This window comes from Lithobates pipiens, unplaced genomic scaffold (assembly GCF_037356315.1).
Source record: "Lithobates pipiens isolate NorthernLeopardFrog02 unplaced genomic scaffold, aLitPip1_a1.2 Scaffold_13, whole genome shotgun sequence".
Lineage (NCBI taxonomy): Eukaryota > Metazoa > Chordata > Amphibia > Anura > Ranidae > Lithobates > Lithobates pipiens.
In genome coordinates, this window is record NW_027507718.1 from 325,392,229 (window position 1) to 325,419,893 (window position 27,665).

The 27,665-nt window shown below is 42.5% G+C and overlaps 1 protein-coding gene across 2 annotated transcripts in view; it reads left to right on the forward strand.

Annotated features, from left to right (window-relative positions):
• The first annotated feature begins 1,799 nt into the window (after positions 1-1,799).
• The window catches only part of ZNF330 (zinc finger protein 330), a 60,898-nt gene continuing 35,032 nt past the window's right edge, over positions 1,800-27,665 (forward strand). The window contains exons 1-5 of one of the 2 annotated variants that reach the window (XM_077476944.1): positions 1,800-1,928; positions 9,645-9,778; positions 16,097-16,116; positions 16,240-16,310; positions 19,784-19,863. In XM_077476944.1, coding sequence (XP_077333070.1) covers positions 9,659-9,778; positions 16,097-16,116; positions 16,240-16,310; positions 19,784-19,863 — 291 coding nt within the window. In that variant the 5' untranslated portion in view covers positions 1,800-1,928; positions 9,645-9,658. Of the gene's footprint in view, positions 2,006-9,644; positions 9,779-16,096; positions 16,117-16,239; positions 16,311-19,783; positions 19,864-27,665 lie in introns of both variants that reach the window. The other variant, XM_077476946.1, reaches the window with a different exon arrangement.

The following is a 27,665-nucleotide window of genomic DNA, read 5'->3' on the forward strand; positions in this document are numbered from 1 at the left end:
TTTTTTAAACTTTTTTTTTGCATAGTTGAATTTGTCCAGCTTGAACCTTTGTATGCATAGCCCATACCAGGCCCTTCCCTGTGGAAGCAGAGTTATCACTGTAGTAGGCTCTGTTACTTCAGTGATAGTCTCTATGGCTGTGGGAGGGAGAGGCGGAGAAGCCATCTTTTAGCGGTTGCAGGAGAAAAATGAAGAAGATTGGTTCCTTTATATACTGCCCCCGCTGCCCCTCCTGTCCAAGTGTAAAACAGAATGTGACAGCGAGGCTGCACGGGGCCCCCGGAGCATTGGAAGGGATCACCATTGTGACCGCTGATGTTACAGTGTTTGGTGTGTAGTAAAAACACATCTCAACTGTGGGGTTTTACCGCTCTCCAAAACGTGAATGTAAACAAGCCCTTACTGTCTTGAGCCCCCTATAAGGCTGCTGATGCGCTGCAGTTTACCCGAACCCCGGGTGCAGTGCAGTAAACCTTCAGCTTTCTGGCAGGTTAGCTGCGCTTTCCCATAGACTTTTATTATAGCTTACAGTTGTGGTGCACCTTCTGAAAGCACACCAAAGCGCCTGCATTCAGGAGTTTTGGTGACCTTTCAGAAAGCACACAGGATATAATAGAAGTGCGCTTCCCTGGTTTGAGGTCGAGGGCCACATCAGAGGGTGCTGAGGGCCAGATGTGACCCACGGTCCGCAGGTTGAGCAGTTATCCCTTTGGGGCATTCCATTTAGCAGTTAAGTTTTGGGGCCATGTGTAATGTTTGGGAGTATTATCGCAGGTATGTTTTAAGGGGCATTCAGTTTACCAGATAAATGGAGCATTCATACCTGAGCGTACTGGAATCACGTGCAGAATCACGCAATACTGCCCATGTTTGCAGAATCATGGAAAAACACAGGACACGTTTATAATGCCATTTTTTCGTAATGGCACCCCCAACACGGTGCGATTTTGCCACGATTTTCAGGTGATAAAATGTGCTAAAATCGTGGGGGAAAAAAATAAAATAATCGCAATACAAAATGCGCCTGACTCTGTGCCAAAATTTTTTAATCGGCTCTCGAATCCCTGTAAGGGAAACAGCCAGATCCCTGCTGCGTATGCATGAAACGCCCTGCACTTTCTGACTGGCCCGGCGGCAGTTGAACAAGGAGGGGGGAGGGGGCAAACATCTGGGGGATGGGTACCTGTCAAAAAGGGATACCCGCTCAACCCTGAAAGGTGCCACAAGTGGCAGCGGAGGGTTGGAGAACGCAAACAAAGGGAACTTCCCCTTTTGGATGGAGCTCCGCTTTAAAAAGAAAGAAAAGGGGCAACAGATGAACTTTACCCCAGAACAATGGGTTGGGGAACACCCATATCAGGGACAACTAAGAGGGCAATTTCCTTTACTTTGGGGGATTTCCTATAACTTCCTGTTGTGTCTCTGTGACGGGAAGTGAAGTAAAATTTCCCCACACAACAACAACCAGGAAGGGGTTTTAACCCTTCCCTAGTCTATCCGACACTAGAAAGAAACATTTTGCATAAAGATACGCTCTAAATGGTTTACAAATAAATGTATACGTCTAGAAAACTCCTGTGTCTGAAAGATCTAATCCCTACCACATCGGAGGATAATCTCCGACAGCTCAGCGCTGCTCTGAGGAAACGTCTCTACGGCTACTACACTGGAGACACTAAAACAAAGCACGTCTTTCCTCTAGTGCCTGCTGTTTGTCATTTGACTCGCTGGGAAGAACTCCGTTTAGCCTATCAGAGTTTTCTATATTTACTTAGTGGGGCGGAGCAAACTGAGAGCGACCCAGCCATTGGCTGGCTATACTGAAGTGACTTGATGCGGGACCTAGGGATCTGTGCACAGGTGTCTGCCAGCAGTGTGGAGTTTCCGGTGCGTGCTGGAGCTGGCATTACTAATACATAGGGCCTCAGGTATGTCACGGCTGATACCGTATCGTGCGGTACAGGTTTCAGTAGGCGCTACTAAAGCTTAGTAGAGTGTCACATATGTGAGTAATGTTCGTCATTCTGCCTCATTGCCATGTCATATAGACCCTTCACCGCCCCTAGGCCTCCATTTCTAGGAACCCTCCCAAGTTTTCTACCTCTGTCCCTGTATACTCCTAATCTCCAGTATACAGAATTCTCTCAGATAGTCCTTTTGCTATTTTATGGGGTTTCAGCTCTTAACCCATTCATTGTATATTTTATTAAGTAATTTGGATAATTTTATGTCATAGGACCACTTTAAGGCAGTATTGTTCACTGTATGCTAAAGTTTGCACCCCTATTACAGTGTCTTTTAGACTGACTGAGATATATATATGACAAGGGTCCCCGTCCGGTTGGTTGCCAGCGGCAAGGGCCCTTTCCAGTTGGGTATAGGTAGGTGCATGGTCATTTAGTTGTTAACCACTTGCTTACTGGGCACTTAAACACCCTTCCTGCCCAGACCAATTTTCAGCTTTCGGTGCTCTCACACTTTGAATGACAATTACTCAGTCATGCAACACTGTACCCAAATGAATTTTTTGTCCTTTTTTTTTCCCACAAATAGAGCTTTCTTTTGGTGGTATTTGATCACCTCTGGGGTTTTTATTTTTTGCGCTATAAATGAAAAAAGACCGAAAATTTTGAAAAAAAACGCATATTTCTTTGTTTCTGTGACAGAATTATGCAAATTATTAATTTTTCTTCATAAATTTTGGCCACAATTTATACTGCTACATATCTTTGGTAAAAATAACCCAAATTATTGGATATTATTTGGTCTTTGTGAAAGTTAGAGAGTCTACAAGCTGTGGTGCGAATCGCACAAAATTGATCACATCTGATGTACTGGTGGACTATCTCGCTTCTTGTGACCCGAACAAGTCAGGAAAGTACAAATACCCCCCAAATGACCCCTTTTTGGAAAGTAGACATTCCAAGGTATTTAGTAAGAGGCATAGTGAGCTTTTTGATGTTGTAATTTTTTTCCCACAATTCTTTGCAAAATTAAGATTTTTCATTTTTTTTTTTCTCCGCAAAATTGTCATTGTAATAGGTTATTTCTCTCACGTGGCATGTGTATACCACAAATGACACCCCCCAAAAAATTCTGCTACTCCTCCTGAGTATTACAATACCACATGTGTGGGACTTTTTCACAGCCTGGCCACATAGAGAGGCCCAACATGCAGGTAGCGCCGTCACATGTTCTAGGAGCATAAATTACACATCTAACTTGTTGACTATTTATTACACTTTTGAAGCACCAGGACAATGACACGTGACACTGATGACAAATGGCACTAATACGTGGCAATGATGACACTTATACGTGGCACTGATGACAGATGGCACTAATACGTGGCACTGATGACAGATGGCACTTATACGTGGCACTAATACGTGGCACTGAAGACACCTGGCACTAATACGTGGCACTGAAGACACCTGGCACTAATACGTGGCACTGATGACAGATGGCACTAATACGTGGCACTAATACGTGCCACCGATGACAGATGGCACTAATACATGGCACCAATGATGCGTGACACTGATGACAGATGGCACTGATAAGTGGCATTGATGACACGTGACACTGACAACAGATGGCACGTGACACTGACAGGTGGCACTGATGACAGATGGCACTGATACGTGGCACTGATGACAGATGGCACTGATACGTGGCACTGATGACAGATGGCACTATGTAGCACTGACGACAGGTGGCACTGACGACAGGTGGCACTGACGACAGGTGGCACTGGGGTGGATGGCACTGGGGGCAGGTAGCACTGGGGTGGATGGCACTGGGGGCAGGTAGCACTGGGGCGGATGGCACTGCTGGGGGGAGGATGGCACTTTTTATTTTATTTTTTTACTTTTTTTTTTTTTACTAGAGGCACACTGTCTGTGCGAGGAGGGAGGGCGGCGCTGAGAGATTATCTCATATGTTTACACGCCGATCACGCTGTAAACGGCCGCTGTGATTGGCCGTTTACAGCGATCTGTGTTTGCCTGTCCCCGGGGGACACGGCGAACACAGAACTTCCGCGATGCGCGCCCGCGGCGGCACGCATTGCGGAAGTAAACATCAGGACGTCCAGGGACGACCACCCGGACGAACGCGCCTGCTCTACAGCCGTCATTCGGCTATAGGGCGGGCGCGAGGTGGTTAAAGTGGAACTTAAACAAATGGCCCCTGCCCCCACCTATAACTGCCCTCCACAACGAGGAGCACATGGAAGGGCAAACGCATAAAAGACAAAAAACAGAACATTCCATGGCTCGACTCACCAACCAAAATGAACCCATCCAACAGGCATTTGTAAATGCATGCGTAAGCTCCAAGGCCTCTTCGCGGCACCCTGTGTATTCTTGCAGTTCTAAACACTACTGATATTATGAGCGTCTCCACAGTGGGAGCACATGCATTCAATGGATAGATGAGGGGCAGGGGGGCCTGGAGGCAGCCCAATCCCCCTTAAAGGAGAAGGAGCACACTGGACACCCAGCAAGTAGCGCTGTTGGACAGGTTAATTTGGTTGGTCAGCAGTCTGGTTGGTGAGTTGAGCTATCTGTTTTTGTCTTATAGGCTACTTTCACACTGAAGCGTTTGGGGGCGCTGGCGTTTAAAGCGGCGCTTTACCGTAGTTTTAGCGGTGCTATTCGGTCGCCAGTGGGAGGTTTTAACTCCCGCCAGCTGCCAAAAAAGGGTTGCAACTGGGTTTGCAGCATTGCCCCATTGTTTTCAGTGGGAACGGGCGATTTAGGAGAGGTAAATACACCGCTCCTACAGCACTCCAAAGATACGGTTTGCAGGACTTTTTTGACCGTCCTGCAAGGGCACCGCTCAAGTGTGAAAGCCCTCAGGCTTTCACATTGGAGACACAGCAGCAGCTGTTTGAGGGTGCTTTGCCAGCGCTAATTTTAGAGCTGTAGCGCATGCAAAGTGCCCCAGTGTGAAAGGGGCATTAAAGTGGAACTTTAGTCAGAAAATTAAGTCCTGCTAGATCACTTCGGGATAGCCTCTTTTGCAGGTATAGCTAAGTAAAACATTAAAAGTAAGTGTCTATACTGTTTCAAATCTATACTGTCTCACCGTGCTCTGCACATGCTCAGTTGCTCCCCCCCCCCCTTTTTTTTTTTTTAAGGGACTGCTGAATTTGTAGAGGCCGATCTGCTGACAGCCCTCCTATTCTTTACAGCAGGGGTAGGCACCCTCCGCACGCCAGCTGTGGTGACACTACAAATCCCGTCATGCCTGTGATTGTCAGGGTCTTGCAATGTCTCATGGGAATTGTAGTTTCAAAACAGCTGGAGGGCCAAGGTTGGCTACCCCTGCTTTACATGCAAGGAAGCTGCTTCTGTTTGTTCTGCAACTGCCATGGTGCTGCACATGTGATCAGTTATGACACTTGAGGGTTTGGCTGAGCAAACAAGCAAATTGACAGTTGTTCCCAGCATTCCAGGAATGTAACAGTTTTTTTAAGGCAATTTACAGCACACACTAATGTTGGTAGCACAATTATTATTAATGTATGTTCCTTGCTAAAAAAAGAAAAGAAAAAAAAAAACACACTATTATTTTGTTATGAGTGAGACTAAAGTGTAATATTTAAAAACTGTAAGCAAGTTATAGGATCACATCTCTGGGAATGTCCTATCTAGGGGTCAACCGATATTGTTTTTTCAGGGCCGATATTCTATAGATTTAAACGTTTATTTTTACACTGTCCTTTTTTAAATGTGTGGTGTGTGTTTGTTTTTTATATCACTTTTATTGCTGTAACAAGGGAATGTAAACATCCGTCAGTAATAGGCAGTGACACATACTCTTTTATGGGGGGTCTATAAGACCCCAAACCCCTCCTCTGCACTTGAAAGTATTCAAAATGTCAAGATCAGCAATTTTTGAATACTTCCTATTTTTTTTTTTTTTTTTTTAAACTGGCACCTTTTTAGAATGGCAGTAATCCGTAAGTGATGTCATCCATAAGCTTTGTCAGGGTCTTCGACCAGAGGGCGGAAGTGCCGGCTTGTCGCTTGGGCCTCCTGGTGAGGGGGGGGGGAGGTACGTCCCCTCCTGCTGCTTGGAATAACAGCCAAGCGGCTGCTGAGCTGCATGAGTTCTTATTACAAGAAAGCTGACCATCTGTTCTAATGAACGGTACCAGGGTGATGCCTGCAGTTGCATGCATCACCCCAGTACAAACCCCTTAAAGCAATATCGGTAAGGTTGTGACCGAGACGATGCTTCAGAAAAAGTGAATATTGGCCGCCGATAATCGGTCGACCCCCTAGTCCTGTCATACGCCCCTTTTGACAGCAAGTCCTGCACTTCACAAACTTCTCTCTTTTTCCACAATCCGGCAGCTGTCTTCTTAAACTTGACATCTCTGTCCAGAAAATGTTATCATAAATCCCCCCCCCCCCCCTTAAAGGATAAGTCCAGCCAAAGCTTTTTTGGCTGGACTTCTCCTATGGGTTACAGGAGTGCTGTTCATTTTGCATTCCTGTGACCCATTTTCAGCAGAGAGTGGGCTGAAGTTCATTCTCTGCCGACGTCACAGATATCAGTCCAGGCACCGTGTCATCCCAAAAATAAAGTCTGGATCTGCCAGGAGCCTGGACGGACACAGTCTCAGCCTCTCAGTGAGCCTGAGATGACCACTTCACCCCTCCACATCTCAGTGCTCCAATGAGCGAGGAGGGAGAAGAGTAGAGAGCTGTGACTGACAGTCTACAGCTCTCTGTTCACGGAGCTCTGAAAACAGTGATCGACAGTGTTTGATTGCTCTGAGGCACCAGGGGGCAGATGCAGCATGGGACCGATGCTGCATCCATCCATCTATGTATGATGGGGGGGGGGGGGGATTCTTTACTTCTCTTTTTAGCATTGACCAAATACCGCTAGAGCCTGTGGATACAACAGTCCCCACCCCCCACCTACTGTATCACAACAGTTTGCCAGGGTGAACGATGCACAATGCATGGAGCAACTTACATCTGTCCTGCGGCATAAAACTGAGGAACATAAGACCAGGTGATTCTACTGTGATCTATTTGGATTCTCTGTTGAATACCTCCATGCATATGTTCTTTTTCTTCGAATAAAGATCACGATTCTCTCACAATTCTCGCAGCATAACATCATCTTTCACAATATTCAAAAAAATTGGGCTAACTATACTGTTAGTGTTATTTTAATTGAAGTGTAAAAGAACACTTTTCAAATAGTGTGACATAAAATATTGCAACAACTACCATTTTATTCCCTAGGGACTCTGCTAAAAAAATATATCTAATGTTTGGGGGTGCCAAGTAATTTTCTAGCAAAAAATACAGATTTTAACTTTGTAAGAAACAAGTATTAGAAAAAGGTTTAGTTTTTAAATGGTTGAACTTCCATCATCTACACAAGGAAGTTCATTCCTTTGATCTAAGAACAAAAAGTCACGTTGTCCACAGTGTACACCAGCATAGTATATGTGACGACGGAACATTATTTTCGAGTGATGTTGACTTAAAAACTTCCAGTTCAAGTTTCTCAACACGATGCAAGTTTACCTTTGACTTTTTGCTGATGTGCAATGGTGTATATCGCTGCTGATTCCAGGATACAAAATGTCCTTTTTAAAAGATGTTGAACTAATAACTGGCAAATCTAGTTTTCTACAGTGACTGTGCAGGATTACCGACGATAGCTTGTTTAAACATATGTGGCTGTCACTAACAATCACGTGATGTACCTTGTCAAGATGCAAACCAAGTTTAAATAAAGAATTAAAAAAAAAAATACTGTGAGCAGGCAGGTCCTTCATTGCATCACTGATAAGCAAAGTCTCTTCTGCAACAGAACAAACCTACCTGCCTGCTCACAGGTTTCTGTAGTATGTACATGGAGCTGTGCATGCATGGTAGGAGATGCTGGTGAGGGATCTCAGGGGCATTGTTATACTTAGTAACATGCAGGGCTTCTCTGCTTTTTCACTAAGATCAAATGTAGTATCTGTCTTTGCAAACAGAACACTATTATCCTGGGGGGGGTTTTGGAATGCCTGCTGTAATAGAGTAAGTACCGCGGGTGGGAAACATTCCTCCAGGGTTAATTCTGGCTGGGTATACCAAGCTTGTCCCGTTATAGGCTGGCAGGTGTTTTGCCTGGTACTGTACAGCCTTTTCATGAAAATTAATTCTGACTTGGCCCTGAACATACTGGGAATGTGCAATGTAATGTCTATTTTATTTTTATGGCTGGGGCTGACCCTATTACGAACCAACCATAAGAATAAATAAGATAAAAGTCAAGTTGTCCTTTTAAAGGAATTGCAAACCCTCAAGGTTTTTCACCCATGCATTAAGGTGGAAAACCTTCTGTACTGCAGCAGCCCCCCAGAGTCCCCCTTTTTCTTACCTGAACCCAATCGTTCCAGCGACGGGGACGAGCACAGAACCTCCAGCTGCTGTCTCGGGTCCTCATTGGATAGATTGATAGCAGCTGCTGTCAGTCAATTCCAGTATTACAGGAGCCGGGGGGCGAGGCTCAAGTTCTGCTGTCTGTGGCAATGGATGCAACTGCAGGACTTGGGAGCGCGCCCACACGAGTGCCCCCATGGAATGCGGCTTTCCATGGGGCACTCGATGAAGAGGAGGAACTAGGAATGCTGCCAGGGGACCCCAGAAAAGGAGGATCGGGGCCGCTGTGTGCAAAACCCTTGCACAGGACAAGTAAGTATAACACGTTTGTTTTAAAACAAACAAACAAAAAAAATAACCTTTTACTATGATTTTAAGTTTAGGATTTTTCTACTTACATTTAATGGAAATTGTCCCTTGTGCTAGTGCCAGTATTTACAGTGAAAATCTGAAGTCCTCTGCTCCACTTCCATACTCTGCAGCTGTAATCTTCTTTTGCTCTGGGGGTTAATACCAGTGCTCGACCTGTGGTAGGCACTAATCAAGAGTGTTTCCCATGCTCGACCTTTCTGACTCCCACCTCTTCCCTAGTAATTGAATCTGTAATATAGCTTCTATTAATAAAAGAGATCTATAAATTGAGATTGAACAGACAAATGAAAAGTTTGCTTCCTTTGTTCATAGAGCACTTTTCTTTTATAGAATCCTATAGTACGCCTCTGTTATAGCTTATAATACAATTGCCTGCTGAATCACCTTAAATTAAAGTTGTAGATGGCACTGTCAGTGTCAGCACCACCTGGCTCCACAAAAATCATATGAAAATTCAAAAGGTGCCAGTGAAAACTGAATGCAGTCACTATTCAGCTGACAATCGGATGCAGTCACTGTTCAGGTATTCAGAAACCTGTGGGTGCTGCAGCTGTCCCAGTACAATAGCTGGCAGGGAAGTTCCTCAATTGATTTAGAAATGTAAACCTGTATGGCTAGCATGTTGTGTTTGAGAAGCACTCTTTATTGAATTTCTTATGTGTTTTGTGGACTGTTTTAGAAAATGATTAGATTTTTTTTTTTTTTTTTTCAGTTGAGCCCTATGTTCTGATCTACATTGTTTAAATTCAAATTATGAAGAAGACATTGCTGACATTTAGTGTCTACAGGATTTTTTTTTATTATAAATTCTATTTGATTAGGTTTTGGTTAATAAAATAACAGTAGATTATTTTCTTTTGACAGACCGTGCTTGAAAAATGCCCAAAAAGAAGACAGGAGCCCGTAAGAAGGCAGAGAGTCGCAAAGAAAGGGAAAAACAGATGAAAGCTGCTCGAGGCACTGTAGACCTTGCCAAACACCCTTGTAATGCTTCTATGGTAAGTATGTGTTTTATATGAGCTTATCATTAAAATAAAGACTGCATCAGCAACCTATACAACTGTTTCTTTATCAGATACATAAAGCAACCTTGTCATGACGAATCACCAAAAATCCCGATCCAGCACCCTTGCTTCCTAGGCCCCTTCTTGTGCTTGTGCTTTTACTGCCACTCAGATCATTACCACTGTGCGAAAATCCCTGCTACTGAAATGGCACCTGCCTTTTCTTTAATGCAGTGCATCAACGATGAAAAATGCTATTACATTGAAGAGTGCCAAATACTTTGCAGTTGTTAACAATACTAGCTATTCTTGACAACGACCAGTGATTTTGAGGCGTAGTACATTTTTAGTAGCTATGCTACAAGTTATTTGCTATAGCAAAAACCATTATCCAATACACTGCTTCAGTCTTACTGAAGTTGTATGTGAAGAAAATAGGGGCCTAATGTGGCTGTCAAAGTGTAGAAATGTCATCAGCACACCAAGGATTCCTCAAAAGGGTCCAAAGCTTTATTCAAATGGTCACACAGTACACATAGGGCAAAGTTTCTGAGCCATGCAGGGCCCCTTCATCAGGCAAGTGGCTGTCAGACACTTGATTGAAAGAATTTAAGAAAATCTGCATGGATATCATAACTGTCAGTGGGGGAACATGCAAAGCTATACCATGGCTACCACTGACTTCCAGTGATCCTAACCCCTTCCCACCTGCAAATTGATTATTGGCTTTCCTAGCACAATGTTCCTTAGCAGTTCTCAAAGGGGAGGACATTTATTATCCTCGCATTGTGCAGCTGCCTACTCTCAAAATCCTGGCTGTCACCAACAGCTATGGTACCTACTGATGAGTTGTTCCCATGTTATCACATACAGGCTGGAGGTTTTGTTGACAGAAATTTAGGCCTTCAGTTTCCAGATGAATATTGTCACCCTAAGGCTATGTTCACAACAGCGATTAAAACCGCTGCAAATTGAAGCGTGGGCTCCTTCTTCAGCTCTCAGCTGGTAGTTGCGGCCACATTCACCATAATTGATCGATCACCATCGCCTGCAGCTGTTCCCTGCTTTTCTGCACTTTGCGCGCGTCCAGCAGTGGTCACCACTGGTAGTTTTTGTTTTGGTAGTCTGCTTGCCTTGGGGTGGCAATTACAGCCTCTAACAGTATGGCACCCTGTATGCTACTGTGCATGCACAAGGACACCATTGTAAAAATGCATTAAATACCTTGCAGAGGAGGAATATTCTTTCTTTTTTTTTTTTTCTTACTGTTGGTGCATATGTACATTAGCTCACGGATTGCCCCTCCAGCAGATGTGTAAGCGATACATAGAGGTGGGTGGGCTGCAGTACAGTGAACCAGGTGAAGCCATGATCTAAGGCATGTACTTTTATAAAATGTTTGATCTTTGCCAAAAATTACTTCATTCTAGTACCACCTCCACATATATGCCATAGAAGCTGAAACATAACAGCACTGTAATCCAGTGGTATTTTAAAGAATAATAACCTGTTTAATAAACTTTATGAATGATATTTATTTACAAAATACTGCAAAAATTTGTACCATAAGGTGAATGTATAAAACCATTAAAAATGTGGGCAGTAAAGTAAATTTGGGACCTCTGCCTTGCAGCACTGAGGGTTAAATCATGACCCGGACACTGTCTGTATGGAGTTTGTATGTTCTCTCTGTGCTTGTGTGGGCTTCCTCAGGGTACTCTGGTTTACACTCGCACTCCAGACATGCTGCTGTTGAAGAGAGATTGTAAACCATCGTTTTTTTTTCTTTTGTTTTTTTAAAATAAAAAACCTGTTAAACTTCCACTGGGCAGTTTGCTTTGCACAGAGTGGCCTCGAACCTCCTCTTCTGTGGTCCCACGGCGGCTCTGGTGGGTCCTCCCCGCATCAAGTGTCCATGTTGGAGAATCGCTCTCCTTGGACAACCGTGCAGGTACACTCAAGTTCCACATCTGTGTCCATTCACACAGAATGCAGGACTCGGCGGTGCATTCTTGGATTTGATTGACAGCAGTGGGAGCCAATGGCTGCGCTGCTATCAATCTATCCATTCGGCACACGAGACACCAGCTACAGGTGGTGTGCTTGTTCCTGGACAGAGGGTGACAGCTTCCAGGTAAGTAAAACAGGGGAGGCTGCAGCATTAAAAAAAACAAAAACATTTTTTTACCTTAATGCAAAAAACCATGAGGGTTTACAACCCCTTTAATTGGCCCTAGTTTGTGCATGTATGGATACATATGAGATGGGGAACTTGGATTGTAAATTTTTGTTGCCATATAATAAATGTAAATGTCCAAAGAAAGCAATTTGATTCCTTGGTCTAGGAGGCAGTTATAGTTTATGCATTATAATACAGTATCACTTTGTCATAAATTAATCTTGCCCACTATAGGTGACTTTTTTTCATGACTATTTTTGACTTAGAGTACTAAGTCGTCTTCTACTAGAGCATGGGTCTCCAAAACTTTCTAAACAAAGGGTCTGTATACTGTCCTTTAGACTCTGTGGGAGCTGGACTGAGGCCAGTGGGAGTAGAAAATGTCCTGGCATCAATAGGATAAATAATGCCTCATCATCGGTGTGAGTGGTAGGAATAGTGCCCCATCGTTGGTGTAATTAGGAGGACTTGTGCTTCTTCATTGATGTCTGTGGGAGAACATATGCCCAGATGTTGGTATCAGTGGAAGGAATAGTGCCATATTGTTAGTGGAAAGAATGATGCCCCATTGTTGGTGTCATTGGGGGGATTTGTGCCCCCTTCTTTGGTGTCATTGAAAGGACATATGCCCAATTGTTGGTGTCAATGAAATGAATTGTGCCCCAGTGTTGGTATCTTTGGGAAGAATTGTTCCCCTTCATTGGTGTCACTGGACAGACGTATGCCTAATTGTTGGAGTCAATAGGAGGACACCTGCCCACTTTGGTGTCAGTGGATGGAACTGTGCCTCAAGGGCCAAATAAAAGCAAGCAAAGAGCCTCATCTGGCCCCGGGACCACAGTTTAGAGACCACTGTTCTAGAGTACTAAGTAGGCATCTGTAATACTCTTATTTTGTCCAGTCTGCTCTGCTACCTGAGCTCAATAATAACAGATGATTTAGAAATGACTATAGAAAATTGTGTGAAAAAACTTTGATGGCTTATTTTAAAATGGAACTAAATCCTCCTAACCTTTTTAGTCAAGGAGGTTGCCATCTGTGTTTGATCTGCAACTGCCATGGTGCACTGCTGTCCATGTGATCAGTCATGACACCAGCCATTTGATGTCTTGACAGTTTGGTTTTCGAGCACCAGCAATTGGCAGTTGGCATTCCTGGCATGCTGGGAATATACCTGTGTGTGTTTTTTTTTTTTTTTTTTAAACTGTAAAATCAATGGTTTAGTTTAGTTTTAACTGAAAGTTTTTTTTATTTCAGTAGCCCTGGTCACTTATCAGCTTTGAGCTCAAGCATATGATAGGTTGGTCTCTATGGGGGTTAATTTTACACTTGAATGCCTGTCACTGACAAAGTATGCACTAGAATATGCAGGGAGCACTGGTGGAACCAATTTGGAGGGATCAGAATGTTTGGCGTTTCCGCATGAATAACCCAGGAGAGTGAATCTCTCTACACCAATGATGCCAATTCTCCAATATATTCCCTTTTAAACCCAACAGTGCGTTGACCCCCATCTTACCTCTAAAAATAGGTGATCTTAGCCTTTTAAGGGCTTTTTCAGATAGACATGAGAAACTCTGCATACAGTGTATGGTTCTGTATGTATCTATATGCAGTATTCTAGAAGGCTATGGGCCCATTCAGACAGCCCTGCTGAGCAGTGTTCCTCTGAGGTCAGCAGCATTAGGTCCCTTCCTCATGGGGTGGACTCCACTATGAGTCCGCCTGCTCAGTGGGGGTGGGTGGACCAATTCCCTGCTGAGCAGGCGGATATATAGATAGAGATATATAGATATAGATAGAGATATATAGATATAGATAGAGATATAGAGATAGATAGATATAATTATAGAAACCAAAACATACGTTCAGAAATGAAGTAATATGAAATGACACAAGGAAAAAGTATTAAACATATTAACTCAAATGTATTTAATACTTTGGTACAAAATCCTTTGTTGGCAATGAAAACTTCAAGATGCCTCCTGTATGGAGAAACTAGTTGCATGCATTGCTCAGGTGTGATTTTGGTCCATTCTTCCACAGTCTTCACATCTTGAAGGTTCCCTGGGCCTCTATGAACTCCGATCTTTAGTTCTTTCCATAGATTTTCTAATGGATTCAAGTCAGGTGATTGGCTGGGCCATTCCAGCAGCTTTATTTTCTTTCTTTGAAGCCAATTGAGAGAGTTTCCTTGGCATTGTGTTTGGGATCATTTATCTTACTGAAATGTCCATTCTCATTTTATCTTCATCATCCTGGTAGATAGCGGCAGAGATTTATCAAGAATGTCTACATTTTTCCATTCATCCTTCCTTCAATGATATGAAGCGTGCTGAAAAAACGGTGCCTGGTTGCCACAACGACAAATTGCGTCCTGGCTGCTGGCTGAATGCTCCACACACCCCCTGTGAGGCCCCCTCACTATGTATCCCTGGCTCCAATTACCCATCTGTGGGCTTGGGAACGGCATAGCAGTTGCTGACCCGAATGTGAATTTGGATATCACTTCCGGGTCCCAGTTGACAGTTTTATTGGCCATCAAGGCTGGGAAAGAATGTAATGCACCTGCACCTGAAAATGTTTTTTGCAATACACAGCGCAACCTGGAATGAGCGCAATAATATTAGCACCGGACCTGTTTTATAACGCTAAACTGATGACCTATATGGGGCTTTCAAAGTGTTGCCTATGGAAAATATAGGGTGCTGAAATGTGCTGCCATTTCACGGTCGCACGCAAATTTAAGGTTTGAAATGTTGGGTATCTATTTACTTAGTGCAACCTTAGCTTTTATATTTTACCAAACAATTTAGAAATTTTATTGCGTTTTTTTTTTTTTTTTTTTTTTTTTTTTTTTTTTTGTGCCCCCTAAAATGAACCTTTAATGTGTGGTGTGTGTTTGTTTGTTTTTATTATCTGAAATTTTGTGTTTCTTAAACCTTTATCGTGTGACATAAAAAATTTGGAACTACCACTGTTTTGATCTTTAGGGTGTCTGCTTTCAGAAAATATATAATATTTGGGGGTTTTATGTAATCTTCAGGCCTAAAATGTATTTTTTAAACGCGTGCAAAAGAAGCAAAAAACCGCTCACCTTCGGGAACAAGTTACATGATCCACCTGTAAGCTTTGTTAGTTAAAATAAACCTGGCTCTTAATTTTTTGGGCTGACTCCTAGATTTAGCTTGGGTTCGCGCTGATGCGGTGCAGGATACCGCATGTGATTTGCACAGGAGTCGCAGCACATTCCTGTGCGAATTACATTCTGTGTCTATGGTGCGATTTGAGCCATAGATTTGTATGGCCTAAATCGCACCAAACTCGTACAGGACCCTTTTTTTTTGTCTGCACCAGAATCGCACGGATTCTGCTGATCGCATTGTATTTGGTTGCAATTTTAGTTGCAGTCCGAAATCCACAGGGAATTTGCACAACATCTAGTGTGAACCGAGGCTCAAAGCAGATTTGTCAAGCCCTGCATTATAATACCACACTTAAAATGTATAGTAAAATCATGGCACTTTTATTTTTAAAAGCAGAATTACAAAAATGCCTCAAAAATGTGGTTTTCTTTAAACCTCAGGATGTCAGTGGTTTGCTATGGCTGGCTCTGCCATTGTTCTACCATTGCGCTCTCATAAAAGAAAACAAAGCACTTGATAAAAAAAAAAATGCAGCTGTGGCATTTAGAAAAATAATAACAGTGGTCCATGGAGAAAGAACAAGTTATGTTTTCTAGACAGGCCGAATCGATCCAAGTTACAGTCGCTTTTTTTTTTTTTTTTTTTTTTCTTTAGGAAGCATCCATAATATATAATTGATGCTTTGCAGTCGTCATACCTATAGCTCCCCTGACTGCTGTAATGTGTCATGGGTCCTTTGGGTACTTGTTATAAGCAGGTGTAAAAAGATATAACTCTGTGAGACTAGGAATAATTTACATTTCCTTCTACTGACAGGGGCATAGACTTGCCTGGTAAGCGTATATGTTAGAGTACTATAATCTTCACCACGGGAATCATTATTTATTTTTTCTGGAACATAAAGTGCAGCTTAAGTAAACACTGTTGGGAAATTGTCATGTAAATACTTGTTTGTGTTCTGATGTACTTCTCTCTTTATTTTTATAGGAATGTGACAAATGCCAACGGTAGGTTGTGTGTTTTTATTAGCCTTTTCTTTCGCTTTGCTGTTTTTCTAACAGCTTGTCGATGATCTGTTAAATCTGGGTTATGTTTTTTTTTTTTTTTGTTTTTCTTTATGTCTAATGAAGGCGGCAGAAGAACCGTGCTTTCTGCTATTTCTGCAGTTCTGTACAGAAGCTGCCCATGTGTGCCCACTGCGGTAAGTGCTACAACAACATTCTACTGCTTGGTTTTAAGGAAATGGCTTAATAAATGACAGGCACACAATTCTTACTCTTCAGCTTATTTAAAGGGTCACTCTACTTTAGTGGGGAAAAAAAAACAAATTAAAAAAATAATGTGTATACAATTGTAACACAAGTCATATTTGAATTGAATTCTTAAAAATGACCTTTCCTTTGTAATCTGCAGCAGCTATAATTTTCTGCAAAGTATAATGCAATATGAAAACCTGGACACATGGTGTACAGAATGTCCTTCAGAAATTAATTTCCTGCTTGTGTGATTGGCTTAAATATTTTCCCAGAAATCTGCACTAAAATACAAATCAGATTTTGGGCATCTCCTGAAACATGGAATTTTTGGTGAGTTGCACTCAAAGGGAAATCACTTCTAAAGGGATGCAGACCCTGCCACTTTTCTTATTCTTGCAAACTCAGCAGCTGATTTGATAAATATATCTAAAGCTTTTTTTATTTTAAAATAACAAAAAAAGAAACATATCTATACTTACCTGCTCTGTGCAATGCTTTTGCACAGAGAAGCACCAATCCTCTTCTTCTGGAGTTCCCAGCTGACGCTCAAGGCCCCTACTCATCATCGGGTGCCCCCACGGAAAGCCACTTTCCATGAGGTCACCCATGTGGGCACACTCCCAATGCGGGACTCGACCTCAATCCCGTGTCGCAGGATTTGACTGACGATAGTGGGAGCCAATGGATCCCGCTGCTATCAATCAACGAGGAGAGAGACAGAGGCTGGAGCCACTGCGCTCATGCACATTGCTGGGTCAGATCGGGCTCGATTAAAAAAAGGGGGGGGGTTCTGGGGAGGAGCTGCAGCATTGAAGGTTTTTCACCTTAATGCATAGAGTGGCTTGCCGCCGACCGCCACTGGTGGGGATGGAGTTCTTGGGGTCATAGGCAGCATTTCGCCACCTCCAAACACGTCGAGTTGATGCCAAACAGCTTGATTTTTGGTCTCGTCTGAACACAATTCATTCAGATGTTCATTAGCAAACTTCAGACAGGCCTGTATATGTGCTTTCTTAAGCAGGGGGACATGCGGGCGCTGCAGAATTTCCTTCACGTTTAGTGTGTTACCAATTGTTTTCTTGGTGACTATGGTCCCAGCTGCCTTGAGATCACTGACCAAATTCCCCTGTGTAGTTCTGGACTGATTCCTCACCGTTCTCATGATCATTGAAACACCACGAGGTGAGGTCCTTTGTGTTTCTTCCATTTGCGAATAATCGCACCAACTGATGTCACCCTCTCACCAAGCTGCTTGGTGATGGTCTTGTAGCCCAGTCACGGCTCTGTGTTTGAATGGTACACAGAGTTGTGGCTCAGCTCGGGTGCCCCCATAGCAAGATGATTGCTTTGGGGGCACTCAATGGGAAGGAAGGGCCAGAAGCACCAAAGGTGACCCAAGAAGAGGAGGATCCAGGTTACTCTGTGTAAAATCACTACACCGAGCAGGCAAGTATAACATGTTTGTTATCTTCATGCAAATGAAAACTTTAGTATCACTTTAACCCCTTGGCGCCAGCCATATGCAAGTATGTGGCCTCTTGGCGCCTGGTCCTTGGTGCATAGGGGCTGCGTATTTGCGTTCATTTCTGCCTGTGCCCAGCGCGCCCGCAGGACAGTTACTGTAGACTAACCGAAGCTTCTGTTCATTCATGGCGATTGGAAGTTTTCGGACCACGTGACCGATCATGGCAGTCACGTGATCTTAAGCTGTGCCGTGCCCTGCCCCACGGTGCCCTAAACCTCTTAAAGTGCCTGGAGGCGCTGGCACCAATAGGTTAAAGAAATTGAAAAATAAATGTGTGTCACCAGTCAGTGTCCCTGATCACAGCCACACCGGTTATGATGACTGTACAGGCATACCCCAATTTTAAGTACACAATGGGACCAGAGCATTATGTAAAACAAAAATGTACTTAAAGTGAAGCAATACTTTTTTACTAATTTTTTTTTTTTTTTCATGAATGTACTGCATTGCAATAGTCATTTACAGGCATAGGGGAGATGGGATGGTCCCTGTCCCTAGAGGTGATGGGTTGGTCTCGCTTGTGTCCACCTGGATGTTTTAGTTTGTGAAAAAACTGAGTGCTGCAGCCGGCTGATCCGCATGGGAGGCTGCATCTCCACTACATGTGCTCTCTGAGGGAGATCTCCATGAAGGGGCAGGGCTGGGGGACAAGCCTGTGGTATCCTCCATCGTTCCATGAAGCCGGCTTTCATAGGTGGAACCAGAGTGCTTGTCCAGCAGAAGTATGCACCAGAGGGCTCTGTGCAAAGGAAGGACACTGGACTGAGCGGCAATTTATGGGGCAGGACAGAGGGGCCAGCTGAGGACGTTGGGGGAGAATGTGATGCTAAATAGCATCTGCCAAATGCTGGTGTGGGCCCTGATCGGTGCCTGGTAGTGCTCCCTGCTTTTTAGGACATGCGGGACTGGTGACACCTCGGTACGGGCTGCACACCGACGCCACTGTGCGTATTTGTGATACACTTGCGAGTGTACGTAAAGCGGGACAAAAAATTACAACTTCAAAAACCCACCATGCCTCTTACCAATGGTAGGATACTATTCCTCCTACTGATAGGGGCACTATTCCTACTACTGACCACCAACCCTGAGGCCATATTTATTCTTACTGATGCTGGGCCTGGGACATTTTCTGCCCCCACTGGCCACAATCTGGCTCTCCTAAAGTCTGAAGAACAATAAACTGGCCCTTTTGTTTGAAAAGTATGGAAACTCCTAAATTTCACATCACTAGTGCATGCGCACTGCGTTCTGAATTGAGGGCCCACTAAATGTGCGGTAAATCCAGAGAGCTGTGCCCTGACCATGATTCCCACATGTGGGACTGACACAGGAGTGACCAGTTTTAAACTAGCAGATTATGCCATTAACTTGGATTGGTACCTTTTTTTTATTTTTTATTGCAGGACTTAACCACTTTAATATGTATGGCCTTGCGTAAAGAATGGAAATGGGGGACATGATTGAAACCTTTAAGTACATTAAGCATGTGAATAAGGATCAGGAGGGTGATCTTTTCAATATGAAATGAAAACCAAGAACACATGACCTCAATCTAGTAGTGGGAAGGATCAGAAGTAAACTTAGAAAGTATTCTTTTACTGAAAGAGTAGTTGATGCTTGGATTCAAGGCAGTGGGTCATTCAACAGTGAATTTAAACATGCTTTGGACAAATGCTCTGTATAATCAGACAAAAAGATTAAAAAAATATCAGAAAAGGGGACCTTTGATGGACCCCTTGGCCATTTTCTGCCATTACTTTCTATGTTTCTATGTAGACTAATCCATTTTCAGTGTATATGACGTTCTGTCTCAAATTCATTTTTTCATATCCATTAGAAAATTTTCAGTTGGCAGCTTTGGTAACAAGTTATTTTGTTCATTTCTTACAGGAAAGACCAAATGCATGATGAAATCCTCAGACTGTGTGATTAGACACCCTAGTGTTTATAGCACTGGTATGGCGATGGTGGTAAGTGTCTGTGCTCACAAAACAAAATGCCCCTTTATCAATTATTTCAATTTATTAAAGTATTGCAATTGCTTCAGTTTGTGTAGGTTTTAAAGGATATTTCCACTTTTGCAGCCAAATTGTGACAACACTTACTTTTATAATGTATTTGGTATGTTTTCATTCACATAAGCATATATTATAAAAATATTGGGGGGCAGCACCTTCAGGGGAAAAAAAGCAATCACCATAGAAGTGTTTGGGCAACTGTAGCACTGCCAAGATAACTTTCACCTAAAAAGCTCAATGCTGGCTGTAAAACTCTTTCTTAAGCTTACAGCTACAGCAGCTTGTTTTAACCCCTTGAATACCAGGGTGCTTATAAGCAAAGGCATTAGACTATAATAGCATATAATATTAACCACCTCAATACCAACATGTCTCTTCATTATCAAAAAATTATGGGTATCTATTTTCCAAAAGAGGCAATTTTTGGGGGTGTTTGTACTGTGCTGACATTTTTGATTTTAAACAGTAAGGTCCTGGCCACACCACATGCAGTTCAGTGCTTTTTTTTTATCTTATTTTTTCTGCATCAAAAACACATGGAAAGTAGGTTATATGGGTTTCAGTGGCATAGTTCACACCAGTGCAGCGTGTTCCAGTGCTTTTCAGTTCTGGGAAAAAGTAAAACATGCTGCTTTTTTCCTGCACAGAACTGTACTGGAACGTGGTAAAAAGCATTAAAAACCTACCGGACCCCAGTACAGGGGGGAAAAAAATTGGAATAAAGAAGAAAAAAAGCATCTGGAGTGCATCCAGGAATGCCTCAAAAACACACTGGAATGCATCAGGGCTAGTTCACATCACAAAACGTCCTCCAGACTCGTTCCCAATGCATTTATTCATGCACATTTTTATTTGTTCTGGTGCCTTTTTTGATGCATTCTTTTTTTTTTTTTTTTTTTTTTCCTTCTTCCTTTCTTCCTTTTTTTTCAGTGCACTGGAGTCCGGTGCATTATTTATGTGTGTAGGTGTGTTCAAGTGCATTTTTGATGTGGTTTACAGCCTTCCAGTACAGTTCTGTGTAGGAAAACGGTAGCATGTTCTAAAATAAAAATTATATATATATATATATTATTATAATTTCTGGAACAGAAGCGCACTGGTGTGAACTATGCCATTGAAAACCATGTAACCTACTTTCTGTGCATTTTTGGATGCAGAAACAAAGCACTGGAATGCGTATGTTGTGAACTAGCCCTAAAAAAAGTGTTTAAAAATGTACATGCAGAAACGCATCCGTAACGGATCTGGAGGACTTTTTTTGATCATGTGAATGAGAGCACTAGGGGAAACTTTTCAAAATTTTTGTCCTCCTTGCCTTTGTATAGAAAAAAATGTAAAGACCCAGTAGCTATTAAATAGCACCAAAAGAAAACTTTATTGGTCGCTAAAAAAACAAAAACTTTTATTTTGTGTTTTCTTTTACAAATGCTGCAAATACAGAAAAACACATATCCAGAGTGTTTCTAACTTCTTGTTGTGAGCTAGCAAAGTTATCAGCCCTGCCTAATTTTCTTTTGCCGGACTACAGAACACCTCCCCTTTCGTAATATGAAGAGAAGGTGTTCCATAGTCTAGGATGGCTTGGGAATTTCGCGTACCAGGGCACATGCAGTTTAGAACTCGCTAGATTCTTGGTGAATCAACAGGTGTTTTTCTGTACTTGCAACATTTTTAAAAGAGAAAACATGGAGAAATATGCATGTGCTGCATATATTTCTTTGAGCCCTGGTTCCCATTGATGCTGCTTTGAAACCGTGCTACTTCAGTTGAAGTAGCATGATTTCAAAGTAGAAGGGTCAGTGCGATTTCAGGTGCTACTTGGCTGACATCTGTGCCACTTCATGCACAGATGTCTATGCAAGTCACACCTGAAATCGCAAAAAGTAGTACAGGAAAAAAAATTCAAATTGGCGCGGCACTGCAAAGTCAGAGTTGCACCGATTTAAACAGTTCCATTGCCAACAATAGGGTGCGACTTGTCATGCGATTTGGAACTGTCAAGTTGCATGACACGTTGCAATGGGGTGAAAGTGTATGTAAAACCTAAGGGCTCATGCACACTGCAGCTCAAAACAAAACCCTGCTTTTACAGGCATTTGAGCTTTTATTTCAGCTTGAAGAAGAGTGTTCTTTTTTGGGCTCCTTTTGTAGGTTTTTACTTGGCTTCTTTAACCATTTCCTGCACAGCCTGTAGCAGAGTGGCGGTAGTTTCGCTATCATGACGTCTTTCAGGATAACATGCCGGGACACACATGCTGCGATCTATGGTGCTGTGTGTCAGGCTGGCGCACTGCATCTCTGATCGTGGTAGGGAGCCCCCTTACCACACGATCAGCTGTGACCAATAACGAACAGCTTTCCTTGGTTCGTGCTGATGGGGAGAGCGATCGGTGGCTCCCCCTATGGGGGGAGGGGTGTGTGTGCTGATAATCAGCACATTGATTATCACCACCCCCATCAGGTGTGCCCATCGGGTGCCAGTCTGTGCCTCATCAAGAACGCGTGTCATTTCCAATCAATGCTGCCTATCCAGTGCCACCTATCAGTGCCCATCAATGCTGCCTATAGGTGGCCATCAATTCCACATATCAGTGTCTCCTCATCAGTGCCCATCAGTGAAGGAGAAAAGCACATATTTTCTTTTCTTACATCAGGGGACACAGAGCCATAGTAGTTACTGTGTGGGTTATAGGGCCACTGATAGGTGATGGACACTGGCACGCCCTAAGGCAAGAAGTGTACTCCCTATATAACCCCTCCCACTACTGGGAGTCCTCAGTTTTTTTTTATACAGTGTTTTAAGGTGTTGGTCATGAGTAATGTGCTGCGCTGAGCTCCACTGGAAGTAATCCTTGCTGGGGCTAGCCATGCTGACCGGATTCTGATGTCCTTTCATGGGCTAAATGGATGGTACCCAGGCCTCGCATCCGAGGTTTTGTTTGTGAATGCTTCTCTTTAGAGAGCAGGGCCCTGGGATCAAGTACTTTTTGGTAGAAAGGCCATAAAGTTTTTACTGGCAGGGTGCTGTTGCAGGTCCAGGATTGTGAGTAACCCAAGGTTCCCCAAATCCTGAAGGTTTCCCAAAAGGTCTTGGAGCCCACCGTGAAAGGTTGAAGATTGGGTCTTTATCCCTGATAAAACCCTGCTGCGAGGAAAATGTAAGGGAGATTTTCTCAGGAATTTCTCCTTCCATGTATAATGTTGTCATGCCTATGTGTCACCACTGGGGTCTGTATTGAGCACTCGCCGTCCTGACGCTGGAAACGGCACAGAAGCCTTTATTCTCCAGTCGCAACAGATCCTCCGGTAAGAAGGGGGTTCTGTTTCTCTTCCTGTGCCCCCAAAATAGTTTTTTCCCCTTTGGGTGATGAGATGCCAAACTAGTTTCCTTTTAAAAAAAAAAAAAAGAGAGAGACAGACCGCGGCCGCTCAACCAAAGGGCAGCACCAGGGTCAAAAGAGATCTTGGGGCAGAAAGCTAAAGCCTTCTCATGAAGGGGCACCCCCTCTTGTTCAGATGAGGGGAAAGGTCCTGTGATTCTCAAGATCTGGCAGGAACAATGTCAAGACAGATGGATTTCTGAAGTGTTTTTTTTTTTCTCTTACGACTAGAGTTCCAAGAGTTTCTGTCTCCTCGTTTTTTCTAAGGGAAAATTTTCCGAAGGATCCAGAGAAAAAGAAGTCTCTCTCTCTGGCCTCTGGATCAGCTATTATCCCAGTCGGTGATATCAGAGGTTCCCTTAGTGGAACAGGGCACATGGTTCGGCTCAAACCTTGTATGTTTCCAGAACTAAACAGAGATGTAAGACTCATTCTAGATCTCGAAGATCTGAATCGGCACTTAAACATCCGATTTTGACATTTGGTCTTATCGGCTTTGCTGAATGAGCCGTTTGAACCTTTACAAGAAACTTCCTTGGTTCTTTTGACAAGAAAGATAATCTTTCTGGTTGCCATTTCTTCTGCTAGAAGAGTATTGGAACTAATGGCTCTGTCTTGTAAAGAGCCATATTTGATCATGCATAAGGATGAGGTGGTTTTTTTGTCCTCGTCCTGAATTCCTACCAAAAGTGGTAACAGGTTTTTTCATTTAAACTAAGATATTATTCTTGCGTCTTTCTCCCCAGAGCCTCAATCTAGGGAAGAGAAAGCACTACATTCCCTTCATGTAGGAACAGCAATCAGAGTCTATATAAAGGTGACCGCTAAGGTTCGCAAAATTTAAAATCTATTATTTTCCAAATGGATTCCTCAAGTGATTGTTCAAGCTTTGACTTAAGAAGAAAATTCTTCCTCCTTATGCTAGAGCACACTCATCAAGGCCGATTTAGTGCCTCTTGGGTGGTGCATCATCAGGCCTCTATAATAAGGCCGTGACTTGGTCTTCGGTTCATAGGTTTATCAGATTTTGTCAAATCAATATTAAAGGTCATGAGGATATTGCCTTTGGGCGCACTATACTGCAGGCTGCAGTATGAGTCCTCTGGCCTCCTGTTTTTTTTATTTATTTTTTTTGTCTCCCTTCCTTCAGTTGCCATTGCTATGGGACATCCCACATAGTAACTACTATGGCTCTGTGTCCCCTGATGTAAGAAAAGAAAACAGGATTTTTAAAACCACTTACCTGTAAAATCCTTTTCTTTGATGTACATCAGGGGACACCGAGGTCTCTCCCCTTCTTGGTATACACTTGTTTTGCTTGGCTGCAAAACTGAGGACTCCCAGTAGTGGGCAGGGTTATATAGGGACTACACTTCTTGCCTTAGGGCATGCCAGTGTCCATCACCTATCAGTGGCCCTATAACCCACATAGTATCTATTATGGCCCTGTGTCCCCTGATGTACAGCAAAGAAAAGGATTTTATAGCTAAGCTGTTTCAAAAATCTGTGTTGTTGTGTGTGGGTTTTTTTATTTTTATTTGAAAAAAAAAAATTTTTTTAAGCTTAAAAAAACCCAGAGGTGATCAAATACCACCAAAAGAAAACTCTTATTTGTGGGAAGAAAACTATAAAAATTTCGTTTGAAGGACAATTGTGCGGTCATACAACACTGCACCCAAAGTGCGACAGTGCTGAAAACTGTCCTGGGCAGGAAGGGGAGAAAAGTGCCTAGTAATGAAGTGGTTAAGCTTCTTTGAGCATAAGCTTTTTTTTTTTTTTTTTTTTCACAAACCCTCCCCTCAGCTAATTTTTCCTATATTTTTTTTATTTATTTTGTATGTTTTCAAGCTTCTTTAAACGTTTTCATGCTCTTTCGCTCTTCTTTGCTCACTTAGGCGTCTTTTCTGCTCGAAAGATCCTCTTAAAAATGTGTTTGTTGGGGGGATTTCTGCCTGAATGAGCATATGGCTGTAAACTCCTGAAAAAGCCATACTATGCAAGGACACTTTGGCTAACATGGAGGGGAGTTTCCAAGTAGAAGCCTGTAGGAGCCATTCAGCCAAAATTATTGGGGGGCAGCACCTCCAGAAAAAAGTGATCGTTGTAAAAGTGTTGGGCCACTCATACTTAAGCTTACAGCTACAGCAGCTTGTTTGTGTGTTTTTTGAGATTTTCATTTTTCCCAGGCACCCCAGGATTTATTTACTAAAGCTGGAGAGTGCAAAATCGGGCTCTCTTCTGCATATTAACTAATCCGCTTCTAACCTCAGCTTGTTTTCTTAACCACTTCCTGACTGGCGCACGACGGTGTACGTCGGCAGAATAGCACGGGCAGGCAAATTGGCGTGCAGGTACGTCCATTTGATATTGTGATTGGAGCAGAGATCAGTGTTCACTAACACACAGCCACGGCCCCCACAGTTAGTAAAACGCCACTAGCACACACTTAACCCCTACACTGCCACCCCCTGGTTAACCCCTTCACTGCCAGAGTCATTTACACAGGAATTGGTGCATTTGTATAGCACTAATTGCTGTATAAATGATAATGGTCCCAAAGATGTGTAAAAAATGTCCGATGTGTCCGCAATAATGTCGCAGTCACAATAAAAATCGCTGATCGCCACCATTACTAGTAGAAATTGTTTTTATAAAAATGCCATAAAACTATCCCCTATTTTGTAAACGCTATAAATTTTGCGCAAACCAATCAATAATCGCTTATTGCGATTTTTAGAAGAATACATATCTGCCTAAACTGAGGGAGAAATTTTTTTTTATATATATTTTTGGGGGATATTTATTATAGCAAAAAGTAAAAAAGAATGCTTTTTTTTTTTTTTTTTCAAAATTGTTGCTGTTTTTTTTGTTTTATAGCGCAAAAAATAAAAACCGAAAGGGTGATCAACTACCACCAAAAGAAATCTCTATTTGTGGGGGGGCAAGTCAATTTTGTTTGAGAGCCATGTCGCACGACCGCGCAATTGTCAGTTAAATCGACGCAGTGCCGAATCGCAAAAAGTGGTCTGGTCTTAAGCCAGCAAAATGGTCCGGTCTGAAAGTAGTTAAAGTCTTTAATGGTATGCGACAGATACAATAAAATGGTAGCGTTGCAAAACGTACAATCGGATGAAGTATATGTTCAGCCGGTGCACTGTACATCTTGTTAAGAACAGTATCATTTTAAAATGACAGCAAATGGTTAAGAGAGATTTAAGCTTTGGCAATAAAACCTGAAAGCCGATTGGTTTCTATGCAGAAGTGAGCCTGATTTTGCAATCTCCAGCTTTAGTAAACAAACCCCACAGTACACCATGTAGTAGTCTTCTTTTTTTTTTTTTTTTTTTTTATTTCTTTTGTGCTTTCACCAGGTGACCACAAGATGGTGCAATAAGTACAATTTATGTTTTTTTGTGTGTGTAGAGCTTCCTATAAAGAAAACCTATCTTTTTTTCATCCATTACACACTAAAGCTGTAATGTATTTTAACATGCAGTATTTTAACCACTTCAGCCCCGGACCAATAAACACCTTAAGGACCAGAGGTCTTTTTCCAATTTCACACTGCGCTGCTTTAACTGGTAATTGCGCGGTCATGCAATATTGCACCCAAACGAAATTTGCGTCCTTTTCTTCCCACAAATAGAACTTTCTTTTGATGGTATTTGATTGCCTCTGCGATTTTTATTTTTTTTATTTTTTGCGATATAAATGGAAAAAGACCGAACATTTTGAGAAAAAAAGATATTTTTTACTTTTTGTTATAAGAAAAATCGAATAAACTAAATTTTAGTCTTACATTGAGGGCAAAATGTATTCAGCCACATGTCTTTAGTAAAAAAAAATGTCAATAAGCGTATATTTTTTGGTTTGCGCAAAAGTTATAGCGTCTACAAACTAGAGTACATTTTCTGGAATTTACACAGCTTTTAATTTATGACTGCCTATCTCATTTCTTGAGGTGCTAAAATGGCAGGGCAGTACAAACCCCCCCCCCCCCCCAGATGACCCCATTTTGGAAAGTAGACACCCCAAGGAAATTGCTGATGGGTATGTTGAGCCCATTGAATATTTTTTTTTGTCCCAAGTGATTGAATAATGGCACAAAAAAAAAAAATGTTTACAAAAAGTTGTCACTAAATTATATATTGCTCACACATGCCATAGTTATATGTGGAATTGCACCCCAAAATATATTCTGCTGCTTCTCCTGAGTACGGGGATACCACATATGTGGGACTTTTTGGGAGTCTAGCCGCGTACGGCACCCCGAAAACCAATCACTGCCTTCAGGATTTCTAAGGGTGCAAATTTTTGATTTCACTCCTCACTACCTATCACAGTTTCGAAGGCCATAAAATGCCAAAATAGCAC